The 23,858-nt window shown below is 47.1% G+C and overlaps 1 protein-coding gene across 4 annotated transcripts in view; it reads right to left on the reverse strand.

Moving 5' to 3' along the window:
• Positions 1-23,858, reverse strand: part of GLRA1 (glycine receptor alpha 1) — a 51,260-nt gene that overhangs the window by 24,633 nt on the left and 2,769 nt on the right. For 2 of the 4 annotated variants that reach the window (XM_019535393.1, XM_019535392.1), the window contains exon 1: positions 6,419-6,545. In XM_019535393.1, the coding sequence (XP_019390938.1) occupies positions 6,419-6,497 (79 nt within the window). In that variant the 5' untranslated portion in view covers positions 6,498-6,545. Of the gene's footprint in view, positions 1-6,418; positions 6,550-23,858 lie in introns of those variants that run through there. The other 2 variants (XM_019535390.1, XM_019535391.1) reach the window with 2 other exon arrangements.

Raw genomic sequence — 23,858 nt, forward strand, 5'->3', positions numbered from 1 at the left:
AAAAGAGTAATGACTTGCTATTTTTCCAACGCATTGAAAGAAGTGGCTATCCCACAGCTTGGTCTAGATTTTGGTCTCCAGTATACCCAGTGACTGGGGATCCCTCAGCTCTGGGTGTGGAATTGGTGTGGTTGTGGTCGAGTACAAAAGCACCCAAGCTCATCTTGGCTGGGGTCTTTCCCATCAAAATAGCTGAGGCATGCGGCAGGTTGGAGAAAGGAGGTGCTTTTGGCTCCACTTGACAGATGGGAAGACTGAGGCACAGGGTGCTTTGCTGACTCGTCTAAGGTCCGAGGCAGCAGAGCCCCCCACCTCTGCCAGCTGAGTTGTTCCAGCATTGTGAAGTGGAGAAAGGGTTTTGTTGCTGTCCGGCAGCGGGCTGCAGCTTGTCCCATGCTTTAGTCCAGCTGCCACCACCCATCCAGCAGCTGGCACCTTCCCAGAGTGCACCCTGGCAGCACGGCTCCCGGGGGGGAGCTGTGAGGAGCTGCCGGAAGCATGTGGATGCGTGCCTACATGCGTTGGGGGTTTGCCAAGAGTGGGTGTTGTCTGCACCCGGCTGCAAGGCCTTGGTGTCTAAGCTCCCTTCTGAATGATGATGCCCATCCCTTCCATTCAGCTCCGTCAGCCTGGAGCTGGCTTTCCTGCCCAGCCAATCCTTCTCCATCCAGATAAAGGAGCACTCGTGCAAACCCACTCTGCCTCTCCCGGCTTGGCCTCCTGCCTGGCGCCTGGGGCTCTTGGGTGCTTTCACTCTATTGTTTGCCTCATTTAGATTGTAAGATCCTTGGAGCATGAACTACTTCTCCTTCCCTCTCCTTCCCGATGCTCAGTAAACACTCATTCGCAGACACCGAACATCTGTCGTTCTAGGTGCTCAAAATTTCAGTCTCTGGAACAGTCTCATCCGGGACGTTCTTCCAAAAAAAAGAGGATCTAAAGATGAGTTTAGTGGTCAGAGATGATCTTGTTTCTACCCCACGCCTCTCAGCTGTACATTAGTATTTCACGTGCTGCCCGACGGCTTAGATTTGGTATACTTCAGGGACTTGACATCAGAGGCCACATCTGCAATCTCGCAGCTGCACAAAGATGAAATACTTGCTCATTTTTGGTCCAGTGATTTTTTTTTTTTTTTTTTTGACAAGGCTCTTCTGGTCTGTAATCAATGTACATTTCCTCCTCGGTAGAAATTAATGGAATTTCTTGATTGCAAATGTTACATTCAAAGCCTGTTTTGTGGGGTTTTTTTTTTCTTCTTTTTCATGTCTCCCTCCTTTTTAAGCCTTGTACCTAGTAGAAGATGAGAGTAACTTTACAGCTGGCTAGCAATGGCACACTCTGGGAAAGGGCTGCGTGCAGCAGGTCTTGTCTGGATTTTTTTACTGCGAAAATCCGTTCTCTCACTGGTTGATCCACAGGTTTCAGTAGCCAGGCTCATTAAACATAGGTATAGGTTAGGATATCAGATGGGGAGGGGGAATGATGTATTTTTGTGTTATGGCCACTCTAATTGATAGAAATGCAGTTGGCACCTGCTGGTTCCTTCTGTGATGAGTCTTTTGGGTGGAGAAGAGAATGACTGACTTCTCTGAATCAGTTTGGGGGCAAGTACCTGGAAGCCGTGTGTGTTTGGGGGAGGTGAGTAGGGCAGGTCCAGGAACCGTGCTGGTAAAACAGTAGGCTATGTTATGTCATTAGCAAATAATCAATAGGTGTCTGTAGCCTTTCAGCCCAGAGGGGCATGCATGCTGATTGCACGGATGCTACGTTATAACCTAGTGAAGCTGCCATCTGCACCCCGGCGTATGCGAAATATTGCAGCTGTTTTGTCACTGCAGGTAGAGCTGCTCATTGACTTAGTGCCTGCTACATTTGCAGTCCTATTTCCTTGGTGGACCCGAGCAGGATTTTGCCAAGAGCAGACTTGCTTTGTCGAGGTGCTAAATGCCTGCATCTCTGCTTGCAGTTGGTGGCCGCTGTGAGCACTCTGCTCCTCTAAAAGCCCAGTCTTTATCTGGATAGCTAGAAATGCCCTGTACCGACCACACTAATGCAGCCACCTCTGGAGTGAAACACAGCTGTACAGGGATCGGGTTGTCTCCTACCAGGGGAAGATACTGCAATTCAGTATCAAAGCATGGGTGTAGTGGGGAGGGAAGCCTATAGCGCCTCTCCCAGCACGTTCACACTCTTGCCTTCCCAAGGGCTAATTTCACTTGCTAAATCCTACCCAAACACCGAGGATGCTTCTTGTTCTCAAGAAGATGGCTGTCCCATAAATGTCCCTCCCTTTTCTAATCTCAGCCCCCCACATTGATCCAGCACAGTCTTGCTCTACTTTTTCATTTAGATCTAACCCATTAAAGTGCCTTGATGAGTTACTGCCAGTTAATTTAAATGACGTGCTTGGAGAGCTACAACCCCAAGCTCTGCAAAGCTGCGTCTGTGACTTCCATATAAATTGGATCCTGATTTATGTGTGGGAGAGCCAGCCAGTGAACTGCCCCCACGGGGAAGGTGGAGTTCATTGAAATAAATCTGAAATTAAATTATCTCGAATAAAATTACAATCCAGCTGCCTTCAGCAGAAGGATAGTGTATATATTTCATTAAATATTAAAGTTTAATTTCTCGTGTGTGCACGCACACAATGGCGACAAGCAATTGCAATGGTGCATTTTTTAACCCTGCGTGCCTTCCCTTTTTTTTATTGGTTTCTGGGAGGATTCTCTTAATGTTGGGAAAACCAGGGACAGAGCCTACTGCCTGCCAATGGACTGCAGGAGCTGTTGCAATGATGAATTGCTCCTAAGAGTTTTGCATTATCATAGCCGAATTATTCCTGGGGGATGGGGGAGGGAAAGATGAAGGTAAGAAACAAAACAAGGCACAGAAATTAGGAGCTAACAACAGCAGGCAACACTGGGTGAGATTGCAGGGCCTGGTTTATCTTGAGAAGCAGTCCAGGACAAAGAATGGGCCAAAAGAGGCTTCGAAAATGAAAAATGGCCTGCATTGGAAGAGTGCATTAGAAGAACAGACATCTAACGAATGCCATTGCTTAGGGGTTGACTCGCCATTGACCTGCTCAATGTAGTCGGTTGCCCCGATGCGGAGCGGGTATGAAATGAGACCTGCGCAGCTTTGCGCACCTACACGTGGGGATGCACCATGAAGGCCTAAGCCCTGCACCCAGTGAGTGGGTGCCCAAGGGTTCGGTGGGTCCTTAATGACCACTGGACTTGATGAGCTTTGGTATCGGCAAAGGAGTGCAAGGGGACCAGTGGGTCGTTTGGATGGCTCTTTCCTTCCTTCCTTCCTCCAGTTCCCAGTTCTTGCCTTCTAGATGAGCAGGGTCCATCTATCCGGTAGTTTTTTCCTTTGGTCCCTGGCTTGAGAAACACCTTGTTTGAGTTATTCTTAGTGCCTGACTCATCCGAACAGCCAACTTTGGGTAGCCAGTGATTGGGAAACGCTTCTGAATGCTTTTGTTATTAGTAGGGACAGGTGGAGGCCAGGTGAAGAGTCTGCAGCATGCCAGGAGATGACGGGTCCTGCCCTCGAGAAACTGCAACGTCTCTGAATAGCAGCAGAAGCGCTGAGTGCCAGCATTGCTTAGGATGAGGCCCGTGTGAGGGAAGCCTCCATGGGTTTCAGCACAGCAGCCAGCCAGTTGGGAGCAGGTATTTTGTGATACCAGAGTTGGCTTTCTCTCACTGCAGGATGCGGATAAAAAACGCTGTGCCATTTGCAACTTGTCAGGTCACATTACAAAAGGGCCTCCGGGGTGCAGCAGCAGCTGTGGCCAGATGTGAGCATTTAGCACAGCTGGCATCTGGAGGGCCCAAGCCTGTGTGGCTGCTCAGAGGAGTGATGGATGAAGGCTTGCTAGAGCCACGATGCTAGATGGGAAGAGTGTTGCTTGAAAGCAAGATTTTTTTTTTTCTTTTTTAGGTGGACAAGGTTCTTTGGGTAAATCTGATATCTTTTATTAGACCAAGTCAAATTTGAGTTGCAAATGTTTTGCAAATTTGAATTGGTCTAAGAAAAAATATCAGATTTACCCAAAGAACCTTTTCTGCCTGTGTCCTTAGACCCACAGGGCTACAACTTACACCCATGTAACATGGAAGATACCTTTTCTAGATGGCACTTATGAGCTGGTTCTCTTCAAAGGCAGCGCAGGCTTCACAGTCAGACTGCCAGAGCAGCGTGAAGGGCTTTGATTTCCATGAGAGCCAGCCCAGCTCTCCTTCCCGACCCGAAGTCGCCATGCTCTGGGCCATCACAATCCATTTGCACAGCAATGATGCCTCTGATGTCAGGCGGGGAGCAAGAGCGGAGCTTGAAAGGAAGCGTGAATGAAAGGAACAAATCCGCTGTGCGGGAAGATGTGATCTTAAATCAAACACCGCTTCACTGCCTCCAGGGTATTGCCTTCAGCACTGTATCCCAACCCTCCTGTGCTGTATGTACCAGCTCCAAGCAACAGCACTTGTCATGGGCAATCGGTGGCACTCCTCCATCTGATTCCACCCTGCACGTGTCCGTCCATGGTGAGCGTGTTGGAAAGAAGGGGCTGGCTTCATCTCTTGAGGGGCAACTCAGCTACTGACCCCGTAGAGCAGCTGGACATTTCAGAGACCCATTCGTGAGAACTTGCGTGCATTCGTGCTGTCCGGTGCCTTTGGGACAGGCAGGCAGCTCTGGGAGTTATCCTCCTTTTCCTAATTCTTTGCAATGGTTACCTTAAATTTCCTGCTACTACATTCTTTTTCTCATTGGAGGCTGCATTACCCCTTCCAAATAGACAGACCCCCTGACTTGAGAGCCAGGGGCGGTAGATTCGTCTTGCATCATGGCTGGCTTTTCTCTATATAAAAACTTTATTATATAGAGAATGTACGACTATAGACTATATGACTATTCAAATGTATGACTAAAGACTATATGACTATTCTTTATTATATAGAGAATGTATGACTATATATGACTGTTCTTTATTATAGTCTATAGTCATACATTATATAATAAAGAATAGTCATATAGTCTATAGTCATACATTCTCTATATATGACTGTTCTTTATTATATAGAGAATGCATGACTATATTCTCTATATAATAAAGTCAAAAATCATGACTTGAACTCTGTAACCTCAGGTGTCTGCAGAGCTAGAGGTGGGACTTTGTCCCATTGGAAAGGGAGTTTCCCAGTGAATGTAACGGTCATACTTGACTCCATCGGGCTCTGGAGATCGAGCCGCAACACACCGATGTATGGGAAAGTTTATGGCTCTTCCTGATTCTTGTTCACTTTATTTGTGTCTTCATTTCACGGTGAAGGAGGCATATGAAAGGCTAGAAAAACAAAGCTGGGAGGGATCGCGAGGGCTCGGCTAGTCTAAATGTCTGTCCAACATTCACTTAAACACCTCTGGGCCAGAGATCCTACAACCCCTACACATAATCTGTTCCAGGGCTTAGCCACCCTCATCATTGGAAATCTCTTCCTAATATCCCACCTAAATCTCTCACATAGTAATTTAAGCCCATTGCTACTTGGCCTGTCCCCTGTGGATGCAGGCAGTAATTGATTGCTAGCCTCTTCATAACAACCTTATTTGTATTTGAAGACTGCTTGCTAGTCTCTGTTTGGTCTTCTCTTTCCTAGATGAAATCGTACCCATTCTTCCTGCCTTCCCTTCATGCTGTGTCTTCTCATCAGCATGGTTTTTAATGCATGTGACTCTTTTTTAAACTATGGAAAACAAACCATTCCTTAAGTCATTTTCCTGTAGTGTGTGGCAGCTGGAATGTACGTGCAATAACATGTGCTAAAGGCTTCATTTCATATTTATTTTTGTGTGAGTGGTTTAACTCCTCCTAATGAATGCATGGATGTGAAATAACCAGGTATAATCCAAATATATTATTCAGAACCGTGCTTCATAGCCTTACAGAGATCCCTTTTCCAGTTCAAAACCCTGCTCCATCTAGCCCAGGTCTACCTGGATTTCCTCTCAATAGGCAATGGGGAAAGAACAGGTTTTTGCAAACCCTTGCTGCTGGGCAGCTACAGTGTGCCCACCCCAGCCCCCTTTGCAGTGTATTTGATGCAATTTTCATCCTTGCTTCCTACCAGTGACTGGGTCTGGTTCTGCGTATACTGCTAAAAAGCCACTGGGTTGCACCCTTTAAGGCAGCTGCCCTCGAGTAATCGGCAAGTGGACTCTATACACAGTTATACATTTCTGCATAAGAAGGGAGCGCAAGACTTGTGGGATCCCACAGGTAGGAAGGCGTTTTATAAATATAAAGCAGGCATATTTCGTTTGCATCCAGGCAGACCTCCGGGGAGCGGTAATTGCAATCGTTGCCCAATAACCAAACCCACATGGGCAGGGTTTTGCTTACCTTTGAAGTTGGGTCTGATTCTGGCATCATAGCCTGAAGTTCTCCCCATCAGCTTATCCAGGAAGTCCGAAGGGGACATGGGTTTGGGAGCAGAGCGGGCGGCTGCTTCGGCTTCTTTGGAAGCTGCCAAGCTGCGTGATAGAAAAAAGGAGGAGGAGGTTACATAGGGCGAGCTTTGGCCAGCTTTGACCTTGTAGACACCCTGCTCCATCTCACAGATCGGAGAGTGCCCGGGATCTATAAACGAAGAAGTCAGTGTATGAGTCCCACTGTAAGATTGGAGAGCTACCTCTGCAGCTTTTTTTAATGAGGCTAGTTGCTGGTAATTTGTTTGCCCAGCCCAAACATCTCTGAATGCAGAATCCCAGCTGCTGCCCAAGTACCAGGAAATCACAAACAAAAGAAAATCCTTTTGCTAATTTTGGTACAGATCCCTGGCGTCTGCCTAAATCAGAAATATGAACTCCTGCGGAAAAATACACCTGGAGATTAGCTTTGTTTTATTACGGGGCACCAATGACCGTGTAACTACTTGGCAAATAGTACAGGGGCATGTACGGGGCTCCGACGTTCTCGTCGTCAAAGGGGCAGATGGGATTCGAGCTGTATGATTTTTGCCAGTTTTAGTGGGTGTCACATGGCTCAGCGATGCACTCAGAATTTTTAGACTGTAGGGGAAAGGGATTATGTTTTCTTCCTGGCCGTTGCAGATAACTGTATCTGCAATGCAGGGACCTTGAGTTCAAGATGGTGACATGGCCTTTTCCTCTGGCTGGCAAGGGCTGGGAAGCCTGCAGCATCTCTCTCTGGAACGATCCTCTTCATGAGAGAGGAGCTTGAGTGTGGGGAAAGCAGGAACCAACATCTTTCACGGGCTTAAATCCCCATTAGCATGAAGTAAACCAAGTCACCAGGTTGTAAGCGGTGCAATTCACCCTTATGAGCAAGGCCTAGCAAAACGCCTGTGCATTAGGTAGATCTTCAAGATCCCCCTTCACCTCTAGGTCTGGGACAGACAGTGCATAAACCAGTTTGAACTCAATCAGTTAAGTCTGATCCTGCATTCAACCAGGTTTATCTCAAACCAGTTTTGGCCAGTTTGAAGCTGGTTTATGTGCACTGAATGTCTCTTCTGTTGCAGGTTAAGCCGGTTTCTGATCACTTAAACCAGTTTATGTGCAATGTTTGTCCCTAAAGATTAAACAGCGCCTAGCCTGTTACTGCTGTTCCACAGTCTTGGGAAGCGAGAAGGGCTGTGTCTTGTGTCAGAAGCAAGTTGAGGTGCAGAGAAACATATCTATATAACGGGATAAACAGGCAGGTCAATCCTCTCTGGAAATGCCACGGAGATGTGGTGGATAGACCTTGGTTTGCTTTGGGAGAAGGCCTTGAGGAGAGTGGTCTCTAACACATGTCTGTCTCTCACCCATATTCCAGTAGTAGGGAAGGGATGGGGATAATGATTATTCATAGAACAGGGGCAATTTTTTTCCTCTCTGGCCAAAAGGAATTGCAAATCTCTACCAAATTGGCTTTGAATCTCCTATTTGATAGGCTTTTGGCATAGCACTTAGAAGATGAGGTCACAAAGACCTCTATTCCTTCACTGTAATTGCACATCACCATATGCTCCATGGTTGCCTTGCATCTGTCATCCTGACTACTGTGCTGGCATTGAACTTGCAGCCTCCAAAGCTGGAAGTATTCACCTCTACAGCTCCGGCTATGGAAGCAACTCGCATAACTGCCGGGCTTCAACCACACATCCTCAGAGGCTCAGAGACCCAGAGATGCACAGATAATGCACATGCCTGCTGGTAGCCCAAACGTGATAGCCCAAACCAAGCGTGGGTACCACTTCCGATCCCCAGCACCCAATGTGCCTAAATTGGCTGAGTGCAGGGTTCATTTCCTGTCATTACTCAGATGAACTGGAAGTTTACTAGCCCCTGTAACAACATGACCTGCATGCCAAATGGCCAGCAGTCAGTCATGGACAAGGACATGGCATGTATATAAAGAGCCATGGCATTACACCAGTCCTTCTCGCTGGCTGGCAAATAATTTAACTACAGAGCTCGAGTTTTCAATCCCATAACTATCACAAATGCAGTTTGATCTCAAGAAAAGGATCAGCAGAATAATTTTCTGAAAATGTCAGTGGCTGTACTGAGTACAGTTTTCCCCCCCCACCAAAACCCCACCATCCTTAAATTTGCTTTGTTTCATATTGGCAGCAAAGATGTTGTTCTTGCCAGGGGGGAGAGAATTATGACCAGACATGAGCTGAAATATGCATTAGGATTTTGCTTTACCAACTCTGCTCCTTCACAGCCAATGCCTTTAATCCACTCCTCATCTAAACCTTGTCTGAACTAATCTATATATCCACCCACGCACGCACCTTATATGGTAGGTGCGGGTCTAGATTTCATACATTTCAGACTACATTTTTTTGATCCCTTTATCTAGCAAATTGCCTCAAGCCACGCCAGTAGGTTTCAGATTGGACCAGGGCAGCAGGATGGGTTGCTTAAAAACCAGTGTGTATGCTTGTAAACTCAATTGAGGTTGGGGGCGGGGGGAAGGATGATCAATACGGGGCTGTAATTCTGCATTCAGAAAGAGCAGTGGTATGGAAATGAGTTTGGAGAAAAGATTTCAATTAAACAGCAAATGAGTTGGTAACCAAAGAATCCTGCCATTTCAGCAGAGAGGTGCAATATAGTGATTTCTTCTCATTAACTGTGGGCTATGGGGAGAATGTTGGAGGAAGGGAGGAGGGCCAATGAAGATCTAATAGGCTTTTTTAAGCACAAAAAGAAAATTAAGCATCTAGACTTCCAGTGGAATTTACGTTCAAAAGTGAGATGACAGAGCTGAGAACCTGAATGTGTTGTAAAGCTGAATGCTGGTTCAGCTGCCTGGCTTGTGTGCGTGTCTGCAGATGGAGGCTTTAATCTACTGCAAATGAAATAAGACATCAGCCAGACTCAAATCCTTCTGTGTCGTGTCACAACTGAACCAAGTTGTATGGCCTCAGCTCACACTCCAAAGCATCTCCTGCACCATGTCAGCTGCTCCTCGCAAGTTGTTTTTGTGCATGAGATCTACTAATAGCTTTCTTAATCTAATAATGATATTCATCAATAATTAATTAAGTCAAGGACCTGCCTAGCTCTCCTTGTCTTTGCAGCTGACCATGGGTGTAGGGAATGCTTTGCAAATTTGAATCAATTCAAACAGCAGCCTTGTGAAGGCGTGTACGTATAAATGGGCAATGCACAGCTGGGAACATCAAAAGGAGTTAAAGGGAATTGGGTACTTTGACTTGCAGTAGTATTTGGGCATCTGCTTCCGGGTTCTTTGAAAGACTCCAGTCTCTCCGGCTAAGGCATCTCTGCAGGATTTACATGATTTAAGGACAAATGATGAGTTATAAAGAGAACCTCTTGCTTCATATCACCCCCTTGCTTTAATTACCAGGAATGGTCCTATTGTTAAAAACAAGTTGAAACAGGAAAATTTGCATGATTTAAAGTATGCATGATGGATTAATATGTTTTATGATCTGGGTAAAGAAATTGTTTTGTTTCAGTGCAAGGGTGGAGTGTAAGTTGGGCAAAATGAGGAAGGATGGACAGAACAGTCTTCTGCACAGTAACTGCTGATAGTGAATTGTGGCAAAGAGGGTCAAGTCGAGAGTTTAGGTTACAACACATGCCCTGACCGAGCAAGCAGATCTTGGCACTCAGCTGCCGGGAGAGCCAACAAAGCTGTGCAACTTTGCATGCAGTTCGATACCTCTGAAGGAGTTGGGTGAGTCCAGGCAGGGGTTGCTAAATGAGGAAACTGTGCACGCGTGAACTGCAATAACAGACATGGAAATGCCGAGGAGTGCTATGGGGAGCTGGTCTACACTGGCATAGCATCAGCAATCTCACCTGAGGTTCTGGCCCACGGCATGTAGGGAAGAGAAAGCCACATAAATTGCTTCCCTGCTCTGTGAAGTCTTCATTCCCCTCCCAGCAAATATCTTGTGTGCATCTCTGGACACATCAGAACTGCCATCGATGTTCTGAGTAGGGGGACAGGCTCTTTAGAAACCCACCCCCCTGGTCCTGTGTGTAGGCTACATACAATATGCAAGTGATTAAGGGATGTAGACTCTTCCACTTACAGTTGGCTACTAAATATTGCTCTGTAACCAGCAGGCTGCTAATAGTTTTCCCAGTAGATCAGCAAAAGCACAGCTGGGCAGGTGATGTGTGATCCCACGCAGTCGCCCCTGCCAACCAGCGCTAATGCCAGCAGCAGCTCTGTCTGGGGGAGCTCTGAATAAACTGTGCTTTGGAGAGTCATATCAGGCGAGTACCCAACAGTCTGGTTGCCCGTCTTTTGTGCTTTGAATCCTATCCAAGCCACGGGGATGGGGCTGCTTGGCACTGGGGAATCGCTCCCTAGGAGGGAGCCTGACGTGGGGCTTCACAACTCCTGCTTCCACCATGCTGGGGGGAGGCAGGTCCAGAAGAGAGGTCTAATGCTGTTGAGGAGCAAAAGATGTGAAGTGCAGGGGTACTATAAGTATGTCAGGGGCATACATCAGGGTTTGGGGGAGTATCTATGCACCAAGGCCCCCAGGGGAGGAGAAAAAATAATGGGCACAGACTGTTTCAATGCTCATCTTACTGGGGTTATCTGATCCCACCAGTCTTTCCTGCCTAGTGCAGGGGGGTGGACCCAATGATCTTGTAAGGCCCCTTCCAGCCCCTAACAACTATGAAACTAAGTACAGTTGACTGCTGTACTCTCCAGCCTGGTTTTCTTACCCCCAGTGAATCCCAGCTCTGCTTCAGTTTAATTTCCATCTTAATGCAGGGCATAACATTATATATCGGTTTTACACCACTAATCCCAAGATCCACCTTAACGTGCAGAGTTTGGTGGGACTCTTCGACCTGGCCAGACTGGTATCACCTCTGAGTTTCTGATCCAAATAGATGAGACAAAATGCTTCAGGGACAGCATATACCATGAGGCTTGCATTAACGCACGTGGGCTCGGGAGAGGAGAGCATCTTGTTCCTTTCCTTGGCGCTGCTGCAATGCTGGGTGAGTCTGTCTTGGGATGTGCTGCTAAACCATCAAAGGAGCACTTCAGCGGGCTAGCGAGCCAGCATCTCGTTTGCGAGATTGATGCGAGCTCACAGGGCTGAGCTGTAGGAGGTGCAGCAGAACAGCAGGCCTCCGAAGGGGAAAGTCATTGGAAGATGAACGGCCACTCAAGTGGGGAGACCGAGGAGCTACGGCTCCTGAAATGGATTAGCCAGGCTTTGCGAGACACCTGCTGTCGGTGGCAGCGTGCCGATGACGAGGACGAGAACAGAGGGAGGATTCCCGTAACGAGGCAGCTTTCCTCAGCCGTCTTAGACGTCTCTTCTCCGGGTCCCAGCCTGCCTAATTTCTGTTGTCTTCATTCTCTTTGGCCTCAGTGCTGAATTTTCTGCTTGGGTACAGTTGGGCCTGGAACGGTCCGGTTAATTAAATCTAACGTCACAAACTGTCCGGCGCCGGTGGAGCATTTGTGTAGGGAGCTATCAGCTTTCTCCCCGCTGGCAGCAAAAGCCGAGGAGCTGAACTAGCCCTGTTCTCTAGATAGCGGAGAGCTAATTGTGCCTTTTTAATTCTGAGGACCACGTTGAACAGCTGGCAGCAAACTGGTGTGGAGGAAGAGTGCGACTAGGATCATGCATGGTAGTCGGAAGTGGACAGGCCCTCAAGCGATGTGGATGCTGGGCAAGTCCATAGAGAAATGGCGAGGGATTATCTGGGGGACATTAGGAAGCCTTTGGCAACACAACATCATTGGGAATGCATGACGTGCCTTTCTGGGATGAAAGCAGGAATGTCCTATGGATTTCACCAGCGCTCCACATTAGATCAGCATGGGTTATTAGTATAGTATATTACTGTAATAGATACTATATTTTATAGAGGATGTAACCAGGCATAATTATATTATTATAATAAGGCTTTATTTTAAAGACTTTGCATGTAACGATGGGAATATATTTTCGGATGCAGACTTGATTAAGAATACATTTTAAATAAGTGAGTGACATGCCGTATAAAAGAAAGAGGGCACATTGAGCCCAAGCTGGCTACCTCTGCAATGGCAGGATTTTAGTCTAGGGATGAGCTATTATTTTGCTGGGCACTTTCATGAACTCCAGAGTGCTCAGACTGCCTCGGCGAGTCTCTGCCTTCTCAAATTGGTGACACTGGAGACGTGTCTGCTGGAGAGTGGGTACTGCAGAGAACCGTTCTTCCCAAATCTCAGTGTTGACAGAGATGTAGACTGAACTAATTTCATACAAGCCAACGGATAGCCACGGGAAAGGATGCTTAATCGCTACGGACTTCGGCTGGATTTGAACCAGTGGTCCAGAGAAGCAAGGCTGCCTGGCCCACCGCAAGCCCCTTGTGTCGCCTAGTCTCCTGCTGGTAGCTTTAGCTCCTCTTGTAGCTGCCTCTGTATAACAAGCCCTGAGCAAATATTTTAAAAATCTGTGTTTGTTGTGGTGCCGTGTGTTATAAATAACACATGAGCCCATTAGCCGGAGGACCGAGAGCGTGTTTCCTAGTGGTTGTCTGGACATGACAGCAGGCATGCCCAATTAGCCGAGCTCCTACCCCTCGCTCCAGAGGCTTGGTCGGGTGTGTCCTCCGAACGGCTGTGCAGGAGACCCGTCTATCGACCGCGGTTTTCCCTGGTGATCCCGATCGTGGCTGAGCTTGTAGCAGGGAAGTGCTCTCTTGCCTCTAATACAGCAGGGGCAGCGATGCCTTTCCAGGGGATTCCAATTAGTGCACAGTTGCCCTTGAAGGAACAAGCAGGGGTGGGGAACCCTATAATTGAATCGCAAGCCACAACAACTGTGCCGGCTCCCTTGCATCCTGGAGCGCAGCCAGGACAGGACCTAAATTGCAGAGGCATTTTGAACTGAATGAACGTGTCCTGGGAAGTTTAAAGGGCAGTCTGTGCTGTGCTTGTAGGCCTCAAGCCCGTGCCGCATCCGGCACCTGTACAGCAGTAGCTGGCATGTGACAGGTTGAATGTACCTCTCTGCCTGCCCTGCTTCCAGGTCAGTCAAGCAAACGATGTTCTATACTGACAAAGTAATTGGCTATATATTTACTAACTAGCATTTCTTGCTCACCCCAAAAGCATATGGGCAGACGTGCATCTGGGCACTGACATATGTTCACATGAAAGCTGGGTAGAAACCAGCTCTGGAGTTGTCGCATGTTTTCGAGCACTAACTGTGTAGCTGGTTGGCTGTCTTTCTAGCTAGATAGACATTTTTATGGTGTGATAATTACTTTGCATATGTGGGTGGTCTAAATTTATGGCACAATTAACCAGTTAATTACATGATAATTACTTTGCACTTGTGCCTGGTCTTACTTTGCACGTATGGCCAGTCTAAATTTACTGCACGATTAACCAGTAAATTGCAAAATATGTATCGTGTAGCCAGGGCCTCTGTTGAGCAAACCTCCACACCTCATGCTCTTTCTTCCTTTCCCATCATGATTACTGGCTACAGTACTTGGGGCTTGCTCCTGATCACCTCTAGGATGGCTGCCAGATCCATGCAGAAGTGTCACCCCACTGAAGTGGCATGTTCAAAGGATCTTGCTCTATAGAAGGGTCTGGGTAGCAGGGGATATCTGCTTGAATTTTACTCCCCCACCAATATGAAATACCCTCTGTTGCAGAAACTTTCAAAAAGGCTGGTCAGGGAAGCCACTGGTACCTTTGGGAGCATTAGCAAGAGCATAGCTACTTATGATGGTCTTGAGTTTGCTGCTTCTATGGTGCCTCCCTGGGGAACCAACCTTGGTTTCTCTGCATGCCAGCACCTAAGGTCAACAAGGGATTGTTGGTCTACATGGACAGGGCAAATGCCAAGGGTCAATAGCACTGAACAGGGCACGATGCAGGGTGGAGAAGGAGGCTGTGCTCCTCCATCTTTATAGCTAATACCAGGGGATAGGTAGGGAAGGCAGCATAGTTTGGGGCATGCTGGTGCAATAGCTTTTTTTGCATGCGGACTCTTCAAAGGTTTGTTCTCTGACTTCTGAGATATCTGGAATTACCAGATGCTGCCTCCAGGCTTGTGGTGGGGCAGTTAGCCTTTGCACCTGGATCTGAGTTGGGAAAGGAAGGTGGGTTCACCCTTATTACAGTGGACTCTGCCCACTTGTGCCTGGATGTAGATGCATCAGAGGGGCCCTGAGTGTATGCCCCAGCACTGCATTTGGGCTCTGTCAGGGCTTCTTGGCTGTGCTCCTGACAGCTCTACGCTGCTTGTTTCAGGGGTGTGGATGCCTGAGAATAGAAAGGCTTGTCTCTGTCCCTGGCCCCACTCTGGAAACAGTTTAGAAATAGCCTGCAGGCTCTCTGAAGCCTTTCTGAGCCCCGTGGACCACCCAGTGGTCTTCCTTTCCATACTTCTAGTTTTCTCCCACTCCTTCTCCCTCTCTCCTGTGCTCATTTTTCATCCTGCACTCTCATGCTTGCTGCTGCCTCTTGTCTTCTCCGCAGGAGCTAGAAGGAAGGATAACTGGAGTCTCTCTCTCTGCATACTTGGCAAATAGTCCCTTAGACAGGGGCCTCGAGTACTTGGGAAAAACACAAGCAGAGATTTTTTTTTTTATTAGATCAAATATTGAAATGAATAGCGCAATCAATATTTATAGATAATTCAATTAGAAAGAACCAAGATTGTTTTCAGATGTTCTTTCCCTCTGCGTATCTCCCCCTCTCTCTGTTTGTGCTGCCTCTGAAATTCTGGCTGGCTGCAGAAAGTGGGGGGTTTTGCAGCTGAGTGCTGGGTCTGGTGTGTGTGGTGTGCAAAGGCATCTCTGTCTTCCCCAGTTCACGCATGTGCACACGTGTGACGTGCCACAGCTGATAGCAGTCCATGTGGTAACACTTCATTGGTGTAGATGACCAGATATCATCTTGGTCACAGCTGTGGATGTGGTGGGGTATGGGAGTGACTTTGCAAAGCCAGGCTGCTGGGGGAATCTGCATGCAACTCTTGCATGCGTTTGTTGTTTAAGGATCTCCAGGTCTGGAGGTAGGCTTGGGAGGAAATCAAGTACTACAGAAAGATGGGCGGGGGGAGACCACAGGTACTGGGGACTAGGGCCTGCTACTTGGTGGGGCCAAAGGAAAGGAAGAATGGGGCTGTGGATCAGAACTGCGAGGAGTTTTGCATTCATCCCTTATTCATGGGGACAAGAGGCTGCTTGCTAAATAGTCTCAATTCTGTTCTGAGCTGCTGTGCAGGGCACTTCAGGGGGGTTGTCTGGTTTCACACCAGAAGTACCTGCACTGCCACGGTGGTGGTGTGTGTAATCTGCTTACATTTTTTAGACTAGCTGGGCATCCTACAAGAAGAAAGCTGCTATAGAAATGTAAATTGCTGTTAGTACATGTGTGTGTGGAGAGAAGATCTCCCATCAGGTGAAAATAAGTTAACCCTCCCTGGAAAGTTATTGTCCATTGAGAAGCTGCTTAAGGCTGTCCTGGACAGAGATGCACAAAACGCTGTGCATGTTTTCATAACATCTTGCAGCTGCAGCTCGCATTTCACCTAGACCGGTGGTTCTCAACCGTTGTAGATTCGAGGCCAGCTCCTAGTTTTCAGTTGGGTTTTTTTTTTTTTGGCTACAGAAATATAGTAGAGCAATTCTTCTGTCGCAGAGAACTTAGACTGCAGCAGGGCACAATGGTTTTAACACAAACGCAGTTGCGGCAGGGTAAATAAGAAAGATCATGGCATGAATTCCTGGTTGAAATCTCTGGGTTTGTCTTGTGAATCAATGTGAAAACTGTGAGATGGCCAAACGTGAAGGGCACCCTGTGGCACCCTTGATAGGCTCTTGGGGTACCTCGGGGTGCTGCAGCACCTGGTTGAGAATCGGTGGTCTACACCCATGAAACACCCCAATTCAACTGGTTAGAACCGAGGAAAACCAGCAATACGTAGAACAATTGCTGGCCCTGACTGAACAGAGTAGCTGAGATCCAAGCAGGTAGGGCAGTGAAAAACATGGCAGCCCCGGGTTAAGGAAAACCATGAGTTATATGTAACTTAAGAAGAAAAAGCAGAGGCAAAGCAGACAGATTTGAGGGAGATGGTACCTTATTGCTATTGTGATCCCGGCTGCTATGATTCCTGCTGATGTTTCGGCACCCCCCACCCTTAAAATTACCATTTGAATTTGTTCTGGCCTGTTTAGACTTTTGCTAATGGACGTGCATTTGCACAGTATGATCCCATCCACACTATAACAGACCAAGGGAGCCTGCCTCCTCCATCGTCCCTCTCAGGGCCACTGTTTATTACCAATGCATCTCTGAGCTGTTAGTATGTCAGACCAGAGCAATGTAGCTCATTTGTCCCCTCGGTATTCATACCACTTGGATTGTCATTTGGGTTTATTCTCCTTACCGGAGAGTCTTAACTATATCGTTTTGAAGCTTACTGAACTCTAATTGCATGCTGCCTAATGACATGCAGACTTCTTAGCTTTAAGCTCATCAGGGCAGAGGTAGAGGTCTCTGTTTTGTACAGCTGCTAAATGATTTTCACTGGGACTTAGAATCCTAAGCTGACGAGGTGTTTTTGAAAATCCCACCATAAAAAAATAATGGAGAGAGATAATTTGGGGCTTTAGAGTATTTTTAACTGGCTGTATAAATACTTGCATTGGCTTCGACACAAAGACACGCAGAGATATTTTAAAATGTCTGCAACTGCTTTATAGAAAAAGCCACGTTCTGGGCCGAACTTGACAATGCTGTGAATTGCTCCCTTGAAGTCAATGGGACTGCTCCCATGCTTAAAGTTAAGCATGTGCTTAAACACTTTGCTGACACAGGGTGAGCGAGAGCTAAGTCAAATATGCTTTTGTAAGACTGAGCCTTCAGGCACTGCGTACATCTATTTGCATCTAACCTCAATTTGCCCATCAAATAGGAGAACAGGGATCTGAGGAAGATTGTCCACTGACTGCATGGGGCTTTGGATCAAACCCTGGATTTCTCTCAGCTCTCAGGTACACTATTTCATAGATTGCATAGACATTAGGGCTGAAAGGGACCTCGGAATATTTATTTGATGTCCTCCCATAAGTATTTCTACTGTTACCATCACACCTGGATTTCTATCGGTGGAGCACATAAATCATTCGTTACAACTAGCTTTTTAAAAATCATTTTTAGTTAGGGATTGGTTAATGTTTTTAAAGACTGGATAAGAACATCACACCCACTGGTTCTGATGAATCATAGATTTATATAAATCTAATTCCTTATCATTAATGCAACTGTAACATCAAGTACAAAGAGCTGTTGTTGCCTTTTATTCCGGGAAATTACACCTCAAATCCTTTAAAAAACCATCCTGATAAGACACAATCCATTGCTTATCTCTAGAATTATGCAGTCGCTACTGTAATGCTGGAACTCCATTTCCAAGTGACATTTTACCCCAGGTAAAGTGAATTTGCTGAGAAATGGCTTTGACTCCATTGAAAATCCTGTAGTCTGGAGCCCTTCAGACCCATGTAAATCACAGCTGAACTAGCACAGGTTTGGAAATGAAGATGCAGCAAATGCCCTGCTCTGTCAAAGGCGAATGGAGATGCCTTTTCCTTCGTGCCGTTTTTTGATCCCCGGGTAAATGACAAGCTCATTCACAGCCTTTAACACAATGCAACTTTGGAAGTGAAAGACTAGGCTCCCAGACCCGGCGGTGGGAGAGCTTTCTCTGCTCTGCACCTTGTTTCCTTGAACACCCTTGCACTTCAAAGCATTCAGTTACCTGAAGAAGGTATATTGTCCCTCCTGCCAGCAGTTCAGGATCAATCTTGCTGCGGAAGAGTGAGCTGTGGTTGCCTCAGCCTCACGCTTCAGCAGTGCAACTGCCAGCTAATGCCTGGCCCTGCAGTCTCCATGGCAGGAGGATGCCGGCTGGAGCAGAAGGCAGGAGACTGGCTTTGGTTCTTCAAGGGGGCAGGCTGAGCTTGGGGGTGGATGAGGGGTGGGCAATGCATTTTGATGGTTGAGCTCAGTATATCCTGACCTCAGAGTCACTGAGGGGAGGATGGAGACTGATTTAACTGAGTAAATTAAGAGTAATTGCACACTACTTGGTAGGGTTGTGCTCCTGTGATGCTGGTGGAAAGAGGAGTCCATGTGTATCTAGACCAGTGATTCCCAACCCGGGTGCGCTGAGATCCTTTCAAGAGTGCCTCACAGCATAGGTGGGTGTGCAAATATGATTCACAAGGTGATCCCAACCCTTTCAAATGTGATAAACATGCTCTGCTATGTTGTGGGCTTCTTGCGTTCTTTGCAATAGAAAAATTGCCCAATTCTTTTTTCCATAGTCCAAAAAATGAGCGAGAGCTAAGAGCTGGCATTTTCCCAGGGATGCCTTGAATCTAAGAAAGGTTGAGAACTGCTGGTCTAGACTCCGAAGAGCATTTAGGAGCCACTTGCAAGCACTTCCAAGTGGGATTTATTTTAGTACGAAGCTGGATTTTAGCATTTGCACCCTGCTCCCTCACCTCCTGCTGCAGCAAGAAACCGATCTCTGGGATATCTCTCTCATTTAGGCTTTCACGTGCCTTGCGAACAGGGTCAAGGGAGAATGAAACATCTCTGAAGTTTGCTCCAGGACGCGGCTAACTGTCATGGGATGTGTTATTCAGTGTCTTATAGCTTGATCTCTGAAACCTAGTGGGTGCTTGGCACTGCTCAGGGTTCTGCAAAGCACTTTCTCCCTCTCTCCAAAAATTAAATGAAGTTCCAGGAAGACCCCTGCCTGCAAGAGAAATGGTTTCTAGGAAGCCGGTTCCCAGTGATGCCCTGTTAAAATGGGCCCACTACATAGGCAGCTGGATGCCATTGATTTTTAAAAAAAATTTGTTCTCTTTTTGCTCCAGTCCTGCCCAGTATGTTGGAATCTGCATTGTTATGAGAGTGCTGCCACTCGCTGTTGTCTAGAGAGAAAAATGCCTTTGATTGTGGTGTATCTGGGGTTGCTGCTGCCAGCTTGAGGCGGAAGGCAACGTGCGCAATGATTGATTGTGCTGCAAGGGCCGCTGTGCTACACATGCGACGTTCTCCATCCCGGCACCCTCTTGGGGAATTTCCCCTGCCTCGCCCTCCCCTAAAATGGAGTCCTGGGGGCTGTCCACTGGAAAAGAGGCCCCTGCTTTCCGGAGAGCCGGGAGCCGCAGCGCAAAAGGAAGGAGGGGAAGAAAGCAGGAGCGAGAGTGCTTGAGGCGCTTCTGTGGTGGTTGCATTGCAATCAGATTTCTGCGACATTGGTCAATTAAGGCTTCTTATGTTTTTCTCAGCCACCCCTTGGATCCAATAGAGACGTATTTACCTGACGCCAGCTGTGCCTACGTACCAGCCAGATGTGGTGCAGTGCCAACATCAGCTTACTGTGGCGCAATACAAGGAATGAAGTATTATCTGCATAACGGGCTGCACTCGGCGCGTGTGGGGAGGCATCTGTGTGCTGCACTGTCTGCTCAGTACAGGCCGTTCCTGTAGGCTGCATTGCTTGGGTGAAAAAAGCATTTGTTATACGCCTTGAAATCTGTGGCTCTTGTCCACTGGGGCATTGGTAGATGCTGAGAAGCAGCTGGGATGCATATAGGCAGGCTAAATCACGAAGACCTCTGGGACCAGAATGTCGACTGCCGTAAATCGGCAAAGGTCGACAGAGCTGCGCGAATTTGTCCCAGCTCTAGGTCTGGACCACAGGGTTTTAGAAGGGCATGTTACCAGTATATCAGTCTTCATCATGAAAAACGATCTTGCTAACCTAGCAATGCAAAGATATTTGGGGGATATATATATATATTTTAGTGGGATCAAACCAATGAGCTCAGCAAAGCATCTTTTACTAGACGAAGTGCAATGCAATAGCTGCTTTGCTTTCTCTTCACAAGTAAGCATAGCAAGTAGAGGAGGCCAGCACTGAGATGGTGTGAGGATGGGAACTCTGCAGACATGAAGGATAGTGATTTTTCCCCCCCCGCCCCCCATGCTGAGCCTGAGACAGTTGGCCATTTCTCTTTTGCAGAATCACCTCTTCTCATGCTGCTGTCTCTTCGCAAATCTACAGTGGGGCAATGGTGTTAGCAGTGCCTTTACCGACTTTAATGTGCCTCATCATTGGAAGTGAGTTATTACAGTCACAGCTGGTGACTGAAACTGGTAGGGGGAGGGGAAATTGGATTAGACATTTAAAAAAAATAAAAATTAAAAAAAAGACCCCCGCTCCCCGTGCCTGGTTCGCCATGGAGTTGCACATGTAATCCTACTACCTGAGCTGGAGAATAGACATTATACCCCTGCCCACAGCAGAAGGTCAGTAGAGCACATGCAAGTCAAGTTGGCTAAGATAACAGCAGCACATCAAAAGGGTAATTTACTGGAAATAATGCAAACTGGTTCGATGTACCTGCCCACAGTCTGAGAGCTTGGATAGACGGACAGGAGAAACACCAAACTGCCCTATCAACTTCTCTCTATTGCTAACATGAGCCACGCTGGGTTTTTAAAACAAGCTTCAGTATTTGGGTAAGAGCAAGTGCTGCGATGACTCGCAATGGAGGCTCTGGTATATCCAGCCCTTGCAGTTGTGATAGCGCTACAGGGCGATTTTTCTTTTTAAAACGCCTGTGCTGTATAAATATCTAAATAACATTTATAGTCATTAGAAGATTTGGCAGGTGGCTATTAACACTGGGGGTTACGGGGTCCTCTTAACCTGCACAGTAGGTAGAAATGAGAAAGGGCTTCTCTATTGGTTATGCATCTCTGCTTAATGATCGTCCGTCAGGGTTAGGATGATGAAGTCATTTCGCTCTGGACATTGATTAACATCTGAGTTGAGATGCTGAGAGTGTTCATCTTCTGCTACCAAATTAGCCTCAAGAGAGTCAGGCAATATGAATTTCATAAGGCAGCAATGGATGCCTTTGCTGAGGGATAGGAGACGGGCAGTGTGCTGTTTGTGACAAGCGCCTGCCTTGCAGAGTTCAGCAGCTTTGTGGATCAAGTAATGACTTCTTCAGCCCTCGGGGTCTTGGGTTCAGATCTAACCCAGTTCCACAAACAAGTCACGGGGCTGCTTTGTTTTGCTTCATAATTGCCATTTTATCTTGAATACAAGGATCTCACAGTACCTTTCCCACTGGGGGATGGAAGTGAGAACCAGCCTGACCCCTCTGCTTAGACCCTTGACCTTGGAGAAGGCCTTGTCTTCAGGCAAGTCCCTGACATCTAACCTGCTTATTGGCCAGGTTGGGCACCCTTCCACACATTAAGCACTGCTTGCTTCTGCTGGCATCCGAGTGTAACGCTATGCTGTGCTGACAACACTGCCTGAAGAATAGGGTCATAGCGGTGCCACAAACTCGCCCTTCATTGCTAAATGGTGGACTGCCCACATGCTTTAGAAACCATTATGTCTGGGGAGCAGGGGAAGGAAGAACTTGGCCTTCCTGCAGCCTTTTCATGAACTAGTACAGCCGCATTCCTCTCCCTCCCTCCTCTCTGTGGATCCTACAGGAAAAATGGTTTGTGTCTGGACGCATTTTGTCTGCTATCAAAGCTTTAGATTCTGTGGATAATTAAGGTGAGAACCCGTAACCCAAGTCATTTGTCACCCTTGGGAAGTGACACTCCTGATTACATGAAGGCATGAGGCCGCAGCTGTTGTAGGCTATGAAGCGGCTTTTGTAATTTTTTCTTTCTTTTGTAAATTCCATTAACTTGACTCAAAAAGAGCAATTGCATAGCTAATCATGAGCTTCTATATCAGGCAACCTACAGAAGTGCCTGGCGCTCCTGCTGGGAATGATTTTTGGTGGTGTTATCGCCAGCAGGGTGTAGAGAGGTGCCATGAGCAGAACAGGGCACCTCATCAGGTTCTGAATATGGAGCCATTTGAAATGTCTCCAGTGGAGTCCTTCCAGGGCCCAGACCAAGGAAAGTACAGAGCCCTTGGGAAAGCCAACTCATTTAAATGTTAGATGTACACCTAACATACGCCGTGGCAGGGGGTCGGGCTAGATGATCTACTCAGGTCCCTTCTGACCCTAGAAACTATGAAACTATGAAATGTGTTGAATTACCTTTTGTGATCTCAAACCCTGACAGCTACAGGACAGAAGCACAACAGATCTTGCTGGAAAGCAAATAGCATGTGGAAACATTGCCCCTTGACTGAAGGAAGCACCCGCTGCTGCATTCAGCCTTGGGCTCCACAATGCTCTGGTTAGCGTCTTGCTCATGGATTTCGCTGCAATGCTACCCAGCATTGCAGAGATTCAGCAGAAGGCTTGGACGGTTTTCCCATCCTCCCCCCTCCCCCCCAGTTGGCTTTTCGGGAGGCAGGAGCATGCCGCTACCTTTCTGTTAAAGCCCGGTTCCTTAGAGATAAAAGAGAACAGTGGGTGCTGCCGTCTCTATGAGGTTAAAACAGGTTGTTGTATGCAATACGGCAACTTTTGCCCTGCTCACAAATGAATTTGCAAAAGCACTTTGAATGCATGGGAGGCATGGGGAGGAAAATGTTGGCCAGAGCAATCCAACAGGTTTGTAAATCTGGGAGCAACTCTCAGATTGCAAACAGTAATCTAGCCTTGTTCTTTTTAGCCTCTGTTCAGGAGGGGTGATTCTGGTTTTTGTTCACACAGATGTGCTGATAAGGTCCGTGGGATTTTAGTGGATTGGTTCAAAGGTTTCCAGACCGACATCCACTCAATAAGAAAATAAATTCTAGGCTGCCTTTATTCTTTGCCCCATAGAGGAAGGGCATTTACACTTCTTGGCATCTGTCATGGTGCCTATGTATCATTAGGGGTAATTTGATGATCTGAGACATGAAACCCGTGTTATGGGCTCTGCACATCTTCAAATGTTGCAGTTTGTAAACAGATTTGTGCATGCAGGTAGAGGGACTTCTCGAGAGATCATTTTAATGAACCTGCGTAGGTGTCTGCACAAATGAGGGTGCCTACAGGATCCTCATTTGGATTACTCCGTTGCTGCCCCCAGAATGATTATTTCTCCTTGTAGTACAGTTCAACCGCAGGCTGGAAAATAAGCACAACAGTACATCCAGATATAAGCCCCTTTTCCCCCTTCCCGCTCTCTGCTGTTTTAGTGTGTAAGTAATTGTCTTTAGTCACAGCAAAGTGACTGTAGTCTGTGAAGGCAAGGAGAAAAATAAATAAAACTCTTCTGTTAAAAAAATAAAATAAAAATCCCACTTCTAAATAAGCTGCTTACGGCATATTCTTACTAAAACACCCCAACTGTAACGGAAACA

The sequence above is a fragment of the Crocodylus porosus genome, unplaced genomic scaffold (genome assembly GCF_001723895.1).
Source record: "Crocodylus porosus isolate Cpor-Errol unplaced genomic scaffold, CroPor_comp1, whole genome shotgun sequence".
Taxonomy (NCBI): Eukaryota; Metazoa; Chordata; order Crocodylia; family Crocodylidae; genus Crocodylus; species Crocodylus porosus.